The sequence below is a fragment of the Myxine glutinosa genome, chromosome 1, assembly GCF_964187855.1.
Source record: "Myxine glutinosa chromosome 1, kmMyxGlut1.1, whole genome shotgun sequence".
Lineage (NCBI taxonomy): Eukaryota > Metazoa > Chordata > Myxini > Myxiniformes > Myxinidae > Myxine > Myxine glutinosa.
In genome coordinates, this window is record NC_136261.1 from 400789493 (window position 1) to 400800977 (window position 11485).

Here is an 11485-nt window from a genome sequence, read left to right on the forward strand (position 1 = left end):
CGATCTACGCCCCGGCACGCCGCCTCGAGCCGACGAAGCTCGCCGTAGCTAAAGCAGAGTTCGCTATGCTGGAGCGGCTCGGCATCGTGCGGTGCTCCACATCGTGCCCAAGCCCGGCAGGGGATGGCGACCGTGCGGGGACTACCGGCGCCTCAACGACGCCACCACCCCCGACCACTACCCCGTCCCCCACATCCAGGACTTCTCCGCCCGGTTGGCGGGGATGTCCTTCTTTTCAAAGGTGGACCTCGTACGCGGCTACCATCAGGTCCCTGTCAGGCCGGAGGACATCCCGAAGACGGCTGTCATCACGCCATTCGGGCTTTTTGAATTTCTTCGGATGCCCTTCGGTCTGAAAAATGCGGCTCAGGCGTTCCAGCGCCTGATGGACAGCGTCTTGCGCGGCTTGGAATTTTTGTACGTCTACCTGGACGACATCCTCGTCACCAGCGCGTCCTGCGAAGAGCACCTTCGTCACCTCCGCACGCTCTTCGAACGTCTGGGCCAGCACGGCCTGATCGTGAACCCCGCCAAGTGCCGGTTCGGTGTCGCTGAAATCGACTTTTTGGGGCACCGCGTCACCAGGCACGGGGCCGTCCCCCTACCGGCCAAGGTGGAGGCGGTGAAGGGGTTTCCGCGCCACCGCACGATCAAGGGGCTCCAGGAGTTCCTGGGCATGGTAAACTTTTACCATCGGTTCCTGCCCCACATCGCCCAGCTCCTGCGCCCCTTACACGAGGCCCTTCGAGGGAAGCCGGGCAAAGGTGACGTTACCTGGACCGAGCAGATGGACGCGGCGTTCTCGGGCGCGAAGCTCGCCTTGGCCAACGCCACCATGCTCGCGCACCCGGCGCCCGATGCACCGATCGCCCTCACCACCGACGCCTCGGACTACGCGGTGGGCGCGGTGCACGAGCAATGGGTGCGTGGTGCTTGGCAACCGCTGGCGTTCTTCAGCCGGCAGCTTCGCCCGCCCGAACGCCGTTACAGTACCTTCGACCGCGAGTTGCTTGGGCTTCACCTGGCGGTCAGGCACTTCCGCCATCTGCTCGAGGGCCGTGTGTTCACGGCCTTCGTCGACCCCAAGCCGCTGGTTTTCGCGATGGGCAAGGTCGCCGAGCCGTGGTCGGCCCGGCAACAGCGTCACCTCGCGGCCGTGTCCGAGTACACGACGGACATCCGACACGTCGCGGGAAAGGACAACCCTGTGGCCGACTGCCTTTCCCGGGCCGTCGCCCACGCAGTCCACCTTGGCATTGACTATGCCCGGATGGCGGCGGACCAGGCCGCCGACCCCAGGGTCAAGGCCTTGCGGACCGCCACCACGGGCCTCCGCGTCACCGAGGTGCCCTTCGACGGTGCGGGCACGGCCCTCGTTTGCGACGTCTCCCTCGGGCGGCCTCGCCCCATCGTGCCCGCAGGCTGGCAGCGCCAGGTTTTTGACGCCATCCACGGCCTGTCCCACCCGGGCACGAAGGCCTCCCAGAGGTTGGTTGCCGACAAGTTTGTCTGGCATGGCCTCCGGAAGGCCGTCCGCGGTTGGACCAGGACGTGCCTCGCGTGCCAGCGCGCGAAGGTGCACCGGCACACCCAGGCCCCCTTGGCCCCGTTTACGGTGCCGGAACGTCGGTTCGACCACGTGCACGTGGACCTAGTGGGACCTCTGCCCCCCTCACGGGGTTTCACCCATGTCCTCACCATGGTGGACCGCACCACCCGGTGGCCGGAGGCCGTGCCTTTGGCGGCGACGACTGCAGCAGACGTCGCGCAGGCGTTCATCGCCACCTGGGTCGCCCGGTTCGGCGCCCCCTCGGACATCTCGTCCGACCGCGGCCCCCAGTTCACCTCGGAGCTCTGGGCCGCGGTCGCGCGGGGGGCTCAGGGTCCAGCTGCACCGAACCACGGCCTACCACCCCCAGGCCAATGGCCTGTGCGAGCGATTCCACCACTCGTTGAAGGCCGCGCTCCGGGCCACCCTCCGCGATGGCGGCTGGGTCGACAGGCTCCCCTGGGTCCTGCTGGGCCTCCGTACGGCGCCCAAGGAGGACCTGCGCGCATCCGCGGCGGAGTTGGTCTTTGGACAACCGCTGCGGGTGCCGGGCGAGTTCCTCCCCGACCCCACGGCACCTTGGTCCGCGGCGCAGGAGCGTTCTGCCCTGCAGGAGACCGCCCGGAGGTTCGCCCCGGTGCCGACGGCGCACCACGGGCACCCTCCTACACACGTCGCCCCGGAGCTTCGCACCGCGGAGTACGTCTTCGTCCGGCACGATGCCCACCGGACACCACTGCGGCCCCCGTACGACAGGCCTTTTCGCGTGCTGGAGACCGGGGTGAAACATTTCACCCTGGACATCGGCGGCACTCCTGACCGGGTCTCCATAGACCGCCTCAAGCCGGCCCACCTCGACGTGGACCACCCACCGCCGGTGGCTCGGCCCCCGCGTCGGGGCCGCCCCCACCAAGGGCGGACCCCCGGCACCGCCCAGCACCGCAGGGACGCCGCCCCCCACTCCGGCACCCATCCCTGGTACAGCCGGGGGCATCCCACCTGGCATCCCTGCACCCCGGCCGTGGCCGAAGCCGTTGATTCCGCCGTAGCATGCTAACGCGTAGGCTCGCGCGCCCCTGGTCCGCCGGGGCTCCGCGGGTGTCCTACCGTGCCTGGCGCCGCTATTCTCTCGACTTCCGGGAGTCGGTGCCGGTGCCCGGGGACGGACCTCGCTGTCTAAACATGGTAGCACTAGGCCAGTGGGACCGCCGGGACCCACTTGCACTCACACGTTGATATGCGCGTGTGCGGCAGTATCAGACCGGGGCGCCCAAATGCGCCACGCGCCCAAACGCTCCCCGGCTAAAGTTCATCCTGATGCGCCCACGTTGTGCGGACAAACCCCACCGAGTCGAGGGCCACGCGGTCAGGAGAACCTCGTCCCTTCTGGTCACACTGTGCCTATCGGTCGGCCTCGAAGACCGAAAAAGTGACTATGTCACCCGAAAGTCAAGGGCCAAGGTATTGACTTATATAGGGTTGGTTTGTCGTTATGTCGTTGGAGGTATTGACTTATATAGGGTTGGTTTTCTAAGGCTTATATCAAAATATTAATTTATATCAAATAAATATTTTAAGGTGGAAGCGCGATGACGTCACCGCGTCACGCGGCACGAATGGTTCCATTGTGCACGCTTTCGTTTTATTTCCAAATTAAAATCTGTTTTCACTTTTGCCGTAAAAATGACATCAGTGCAGCGAGTGTGGTATCTTATTTGGTGAAATTCGGTCGATTTGAAGTGGTGAAAATAAAATGTGATCGTGGAAAATCGTAGCGAGGGGCCATTTTGAATCGGTTTTCGATTATTGCACGGGATTATTGCACCCTCCCATCACCCTCCCCCATCACCCTCCCATCACCCTCCCCCATCACCCTCCCATCACCCTCCCATCACCCTCCCCCATCACCCTCCCATCACCCTCCCATCACCCTTTATTGGACCATTTGAATTCTATAGGGTTGGTTTTCTAAGGCTTATATCAAAATATTAACTTATATCAAATGTCTTTTAAGATGAAAGCGCGATGACGTCACGCGGCACGAATGCGCGCCGGTGTCGTCGGAGGTAGTGACTTGAAAAGGGTTGGTTTTCTAAGGCTTATATCAAAATATTAACTTATAACAAATAAGTCTTTTTAAGGTGAAAGCGCGATGACGTCACCACGTCACGCGGCACGAATGCGCGCCTGTGTCGTTGGAGGTACTGACTTCTATAGGGTTGGTTTTCTAAGGCTTATATCAAAATATTAACTTACATCAAATAAATCTTTTAAGGTGAAAGCGCGATGACGTCACGCGGCACGAATGCGCGCCTGTGTCGTTGGAGGTATTGACTTATATAGGGACGCCCCATCACCCTCCCCCATCACCCTGCCATCACCCTCCCATCACCCTGCCATCACCCTGCCATCACCCTGCCATCACCCTCCCATCACCCTGCCATCACCCTCCCATCACCCTGCCATCACCCTCCCATCACCCTGCCATCACCCTCCCATCACCCTCCCATCACCCTCCCATCACCCTTTATTGGACCATTTGACTTCTATAGGGTTGGTTTTCTAAGGCTTATATCAAGATATTAACTAATATCAAATAAGTCTTTTAAGGTGAAAGCGCGATGACGTCACCACGTCACGCGGCACGAATGCGCGCCTGTCGTTGGAGGTATTGACTTATATAGGGCTGGTTTTCTAAGGCTGTAGGCCGCACCTCATTTTGTCGAATAAAGTGGTATTCGGGTGGTTCCGGTATTTAGGACCGCAGGGACGGAAAGTGCAGGTACGGGGTGCTTGGCACTCCCCAGCCGGCCCGCTCTGAAGGTTCGGATCGGGACACCGGGATTCATTCCGGTCGCCCGGTCGGCCCGGAGGTGGGGGTGCGGGGCCTGTCACGGAACGTCAAAACAAACGGCCTGCCGGGGCCGCCCAAAAGTCGGGCGTGAGGGGCGCGTCCACTAATGGAACGCCTCTCGCTTCCCAGATCGAGGGCCACGTGGTCAGGAGAACCTCGTCCCTTCTGGTTGCCCTGCCGTCCCACCGTGGGCGCTGGCAGGGTGTACTTCAAACTAAGCTTAAGTGTCAAGTGTTAAGTTCCTCCTTGCCCTCGCAAGGGAAAGGCTAGGGTCAAGCTCTTCCAAATTTCCAAACACTAGAAATCGGACGTCTCAAATTAATTAATCATTTGTTAATACATCTCAGTCGCCCGCGACCTCTCTAGCGCGGGCGTCGAACCAGTTCATTTCCGGGTGACCGGGCCGAGTATCGGCCCGGCCGTGGCCGAAGCCGTTGATTCCGCCGTAGCATGCTAACGCGTAGGCTCGCGCGTCCCCGGTCCGCCGGGGCTCCGCGGGTGTCCTACCGTGCCCGGCACTGCTGATCTCTCAAACTTCCGGGAGTAGGTGCCGGTGCCCGGGGACGGAGTTCGCTGTCTAAACATGGTAGCGCTAGGCCAGTGGGACCGCCGGGACCCACGTGCACTCACAAGTTGTTATGCGCGTGGGCGGCAGTATCAGACTGGGGCGCCCAAACGCTCCCCGGCTAAAGTTCATCCTGAAAGCGCCCACATTGTGCGGACAAACCAAGTCAAGGGCCACGTGGTCAGGAGAACCTCGTCCCTTCCGGTCACACTTTGCCTATCGGCCGGCCTCGAAGACCGAAATTGTGACGGTGTCACCCGAGGGGTAGGCGTGGCCTCAGGATATACACCGGGCGCGCAGCCCAGAGCGCGCCAGTGCTACAGTGACCTCTTTGGAATAAAGAACTATAAACTTACCGCGTTGTCCGCTTCCTCCTTGGTAGCAAGTCGCGCGCGTTGCACCGCGTGCTTCAACGTCATCATTCGACAAGTACAACGCTTCGGCTGATCAGTAGGAATTTTCTTATACGTGATATATGGACAATTATATTAGAGAATGAAAATTCATGATCTCATCACTCACGTGGTTTAGCAGCCATATTGGATCAAATAAAACCCCCTTCAAAAACAGCAGAGTTGGCTCGCACCAAGTTGACTGCGTTTGGTAAGTATCCATGAATACCATCTGGTTTTTTCTTGTGAATGGCTGTGTCTTTGCTGTTATATAACTCCTCACCTTTCTCTCATCACCATTCCCTTTGCCTTTCTCATCCCAACCCTCTGTCCAATAATTATCCATCTCCTTCCTTCTGTCTGTTTCCATCACCACCACCCTCCTTCCCTCCAACACCAACACCACTTGATTCATATCGAGGGTGATAGCCTAAGATAACTTTGTATCTGATGGGCGGAATAACCTTTTCTTGTGCTTCGTTAACTCTAGTTTTTATTCGTTCCTGTCGATTTAACGAATGACATCTATCACCCTGAACATCTTTGACCATGGTACTACTTTCTGGCTAACTTTAAAAGTGTCTATAATTACAGAATGTCAACCTTTACAGATTTATTTTTCAGGAACAATTGTGTGTGCAATATCTTATACATTATGAGACTTTCAAAATGACGTATGAAAGCTAAAGAGGTCTTTTGCGCATGTGATGTGTGCATTTTCATTGACCCAGTTCTGCTCGAGCACTTTTTGCCTTTGCCAGCGCAAAATCTGTAGTTCAAATCGTCTTTAAAGCATAATTTTCAGCATTTAGACGAAGGAGTGGCCATTTCAAAATGGTATATGGGGGAAGATTACATTCCCAGGCCAGGAATCGAACCCAGGTCCTCTGGAAAACCGTACAGTGCTCTGCCATCTGAGCTATGTGGGCAACCCTGACTGAGCATGCAATTTTCCCACACATATGATTGCCACTCTCTTTCCATCAATGCTTCCGGGCACTCTCTGCCAACCATAGGAGCACCAACGGCCTGAACACGAGAGGGTCTTCCTCCAATGGGGGGGGGGGACAAAATGCGTGGCCTCGATTATAAACGCCACTGGGGGCGTAGTGAAGCTCTTAGATTAATGAACAGGATTATAAATAATTAAAATGAAGAGAGTAGGAGCTTGTTCCAGAGGCGGGGAAAAAGAGGAATGAAAGAGTGAAGGAGAGCGGAGAGTTTAGGGACGTATGTGTTCGTTGGAACTTGTAGGGTTAAGAAGCACCCAAACCAGATATGGTGTCTCCTTCTGTCTGGGAATTCTGCCTGAATGTTGGTAATGAACAGAGTTTTGGTCGCCATCTTATTATAATAGAGCAAACGTATATGGTTATGTATGTTTAAATGCGACCCAAACGTCTTCTTTTTCTTCAAATTAAATTAAAACCCAAAACACAGTCTGTACTATTAATTACGTTTAGACAGCTGAGACCCCTCAGACCTTTGACGAACTTTTAAGTCCTCTAAGACCCCAAACCACCCCGAAGACCCAAAATACACCCGAAAGACCCTGAATACCCCAAAGACCCAAAATACCCTGAAAGGCCCAGAGGATCCAAAAGACCGTGAAGGCCCAAATAGCTCCGAAGACCCAAAAGATCCTGAAGACCCGAAGACCCAAAATACTCGAAAGACTCAGAGGAACCAAAAGACCCTTAAAACCCCGAAGACCCTAAAGACCCCAAAGACCCAAAACACCCCAGAGGATCCAAAAGACCCCAAGGACCTTTGATGACCCTTTAATACCACCAAGACCCCGAAGACCCAAAATACCCTTAAAGGCCCTGATGATCCAAAAGACCCGGAAGACCCAAAACACCGCAAAGGCCCAAAACACCCCGAAGACCCAAAAGACCTGGAAGACCCTTAAATACCCCAAAGACCCTTAAAAACCCAGAGGAACCAAAAGACCCTTAAGACCCCGAATACCCAAAACACCCCGAAGACCCAAAACACCCAGAAGACCCTTAAAAACCCAGAGGACCCAAAAGACCCTCAACACCCCAAAGAACCAAAACATCCAAAACACCCCAAAGACCCAAAACACCCCAAAGACCCAAAACACCCCAAAGACCCAAAACACCCCAAAGACCCAAAACACCCCAAAGACCCAAAACACCCCAAAGACCCAAAACACCCCAAAGACCCAAAACACCCCAAAGACCCAAAACACCCCAAACACCCAAAATATCCTTAAAGGCCCAGAGGATCCAAAAGACCCAAAATACCCCAAGGACCTTTGATGACCCTTTAAGTCCCCCAAGACCCAAAAGCCACTGAAGACCCAAAATACCATGATGACCCAAAACAGGCCAAAGACCCAAAACAGCCCAAAGACCCAAAACACCCCTGAAGACCCCAAAAAGCCACTTAAGACCCAAAACACCCTTAAAGGCCCAGAGGATCCCAAAGACCCAGAAGACTCAAAAAGACCCTTAAATACCCCAAAGAACCAAAATACCCCAAAGACCCTTAAAAACCCAGAGGAACCAAAAGACCCTTAAGACACCGAATACCCAAAAGACCCCAAATAACCAAAACACCCCAAAGACCCAAAATACCTGGAAGACCCCAAAGACCCTTTAAACCCAAAAGACTCTTAAATACCCTGAATAACCAAAATACCCCAAAGATCTAGATCTAGACCTAGAGGAACCAAAATACCCTTAAAGACTCTGAAGACCAAAAAGACACTGAAATGGTCAAAGATGCCTATCCCTCTGAAACGACGTGTGGTGAGGCGCACGGAGCGCTGAGTCACGCTAGTATAAATAAATTTCCAGCCCCATTATGTTTACACAAGGTAATCCCGCAAGATTCAAAGTCCACTCACTGACGGGGTTGATCGATGAGGTTAGGCGTACAACACACCCATCCACATGCCTGCCACGGGCCTACTCCGAACGTAGTTTTTTTTTGGTATGGGCTGCAAGATAACTTTTTTGGCGAGTTTATCAGAAAGTTCTCCAAATCGTTCCTTTCACAGAGGCATGCCCCTTTCTTTCAGGTACTTTTCCAAGTATTTTTGGCTTATTTTAGAAGCTTTTTGAGCTACTTTTGGTGGCATGAATCCTTATCTGACATGATATATGCTCCTTGCCCTGAAGATTGTTGTCGCTAGTCGTTTCTGCGTCTGCGCACCAAGCATATTGGAGCAGATTACATCATTTTGAAAGTCGCTTATTAGCTCTTCCTTATGTAATTAACATATCATTTGCTGTTGCATGCTCTGTTTCCATTCAATGTAAACTAGATGCTGAGAAATGTTAATTTTTTAATTTACTGAATGATCTTCACAGGGGAACAGGAGAAACTCGGCAAGAAATTACCGTGCAGCTTGTGCTCTCTCACCTTCAGCAGAAAAGCAGCTTTGAAGATGCACATGGACATGCATGAACAAGTTTCCAGTGATAAAAACTACCAATGCACTGATTGTTCTTATAGTACACATTATGAAGGCATGTTTGTTACACACGCTGAGATCCACACAAGAGACAAACGGTACACCTGCGGTGTGTGTGACAAGGGATTCGGTGACTCGTCAACCTGTCAGCGACATAAAAAGATTCACACGGAGGAACGTCCTTACACATGCAATGTCTGTGGTAAGGGATTCGTTCAGTCGGCAGACTGTCGGATTCACGAGCGAATTCACGCGGGAAAGCGCGCGTACACGTGCACAGTTTGCGCGAAGAGATTCACAGGTGTAAAGTCTTTAAGGAGACATTTGAGTCACCACACAGGAGAGCGTCCATACATTTGTGAAGTTTGCTCGAAGACTTTCTCGGATCAATCAGATTTGAAGAAGCACACTCGTATTCACACAGGAGTGAAGCCTCACGTCTGCCGTGTATGTGGGAAGGGATTCATTCATTCGACGACTTGTCGGATACACATGAGGATGCACACAGGGGAGCGTCCGTACACATGCACTGTATGCGATAAGGGATTCAGTCGGTCATCGCAATGTCAGATTCACATGAGAACTCACACAGGGGAGCGCCCATACACCTGTACTGTATGCAATAAGGGATTCCGTCAATCATCGCACTGTCGGATTCACATGAGACTTCATACAGGGGAGCGTCCATACCCGTGCAACATATGCGGTAAGGGATTCAGTCGGGCGTCGCAGCGTCAAAATCACATGTGTAGTCACACGGGAGAGCGCCCATATGCTTGCACAGTTTGTACGAGGACCTTTTCTGATCAATCCGATTTGAAAAGGCACGGACGTGTACACACTGGGGTAAAACCATATACATGCAGTGTATGTGGCAAGGGATTCACTCAGGCATCGTACTGTCATAAACACATGCAATTATTTCACATGAAGGAGCAACAATCAGCACAGACATCAAATCCTCCACAGGGCAATTGTAGCAAAGATTGATGTATTGCTTTTTTGAAGTAGGTTTGTCCCATTTCCATGAAGGGCTCCAATAAATGGTGCTGATATACATTTCATAACAGTCTGTAAAACATTTGCACATTTGTGCTTTTGCTGTGAGTGGAGATGAAGATGAAGAAGAAGTGATGATTTGTATTTGTTTCGTGAACAATGATATTGTTACAGAAATGGGTCCATTCTGCTTGTCGGGTCAAAACATCTGCAACCGCCAGCTAACTCCACAGCCCCAAGCAAGTTATCAGGCCTACTTGCTACGTTACACGACTCTTAGGGCTGCGGAATTATCTGGATGTCATGCCAATAGACGCCAGTGCCTCTCATTCATTTGGCCGAGCAAACTGAGGTCACGAGTGTGGTCTAAAGAGGTTTGAACCGCACCACCATTAACCTGTAACCAGCCTAAAGCACCAAATGAAGCAGCTAGGACAAGTGTGATTCATCCTGAGACCAGGTATATTTATTTATTAAGAGCAAATAACTTGGGGGAAGGAAACAAGAATGAAAGCATTGCTCAAAAATAAATGATGCATCCAACAATAAACATCCCTTTAACCCCTACCGATATGTGCCGTCGACACCAACAAACGATCAGAAGATTCCTCAATTATTCATGTCTGGCCCCACCAAACACGCAAAGGCAGATAAACATGAACATCTTCACAATACAGGAAGAGATGGCCGGCAAACTGGCAAAGCCGTGCAGAAGTTTTTGGATGCAATTGCATTCCACGGCAGGGCAAACGTTCCTTGGCCAGAGGGAAGTTCTATTCCACTGCAGGGCAAACATTATGTGGCTAGAGATAAGACAAAACTCTTCAGTCGAGTCGATTCCAAGAAGTTCTCTTCTTTCTCATCAAATAAATGAAATGTCTTTAAATAAATGGAGACAAAAGGGTTGATAATTAATTTATCGACAGACATTTTTGAAGGTGGAAGGTATATATATAATAGCGATGCATATCTAATATTGCATTTCATTACTTTACGCTTGTCCATAAAACTTCCAGAAAAATAACTAGAGTTATACAAAGGATCTATTAACCCCAAGGAGTCATTCCCATAACACTATCAATGCATTTTCTCTTTTTTTTTATTTGTTTGGTCTTTAACATTCTTTAATTTTTTCTGTTTTGTGTTACTGTCTTTGCCTCTTCTAACCAGCCTACTATGGCCTAATCGATATCCTGACAAGGAGATTATGATATACTACAGCCTGATGTTTAACATCCTGTTAGAGTAACAGTATGGAGGTTGGACTTGAAGCATACTCCCTCACATTGTGTAGAGAATAAAGATTTTGATTATTTAGAAAATGCTGGCTGATGTGACAGTGACTTGCTTTAGAATTATTATTTTTTTGTCTACATCGTCAAGGCTCATGGAAGAGGTAAAACACAGAGCAGCGGATCAGGATGCAACATAACAAAAGGAACAGCAGAAGGAGAAGGGGGAAATGGCAACAGCAGGACGGAGGGAGAAGACCAACGGAGACGCACAATTAAGGTATGTGTGTAATGATAAGGGGAAGGGAAGAACGTAAGGGGTGGACAGGACAAGGTGAATACAGAAGCAAAATTCTGGGTGGTTTGATGGGTGCAAGAAAATATGGTTTGGGTGGGGGATGATTTGAGATGGTGGTGAATAGCTGTCTTGAAGACCTGCAGGGAAGAAT

At 52.0% G+C, this 11485-nt stretch overlaps 1 protein-coding gene across 1 annotated transcript in view; it reads left to right on the forward strand.

The window, feature by feature from the left end:
* The window catches only part of LOC137416837 (uncharacterized), a 50480-nt gene extending 39354 nt beyond the window's left edge, over nt 1-11126 (forward strand). The window contains exon 2 of the mRNA XM_068102495.2: nt 8702-11126. Within this exon, the coding sequence (XP_067958596.2) occupies nt 8702-9795 (1094 nt within the window). The 3' untranslated portion in view covers nt 9796-11126. The remainder of the gene's footprint in view (nt 1-8701) is intronic.
* The last annotated feature ends 359 nt before the right edge of the window (nt 11127-11485 follow it).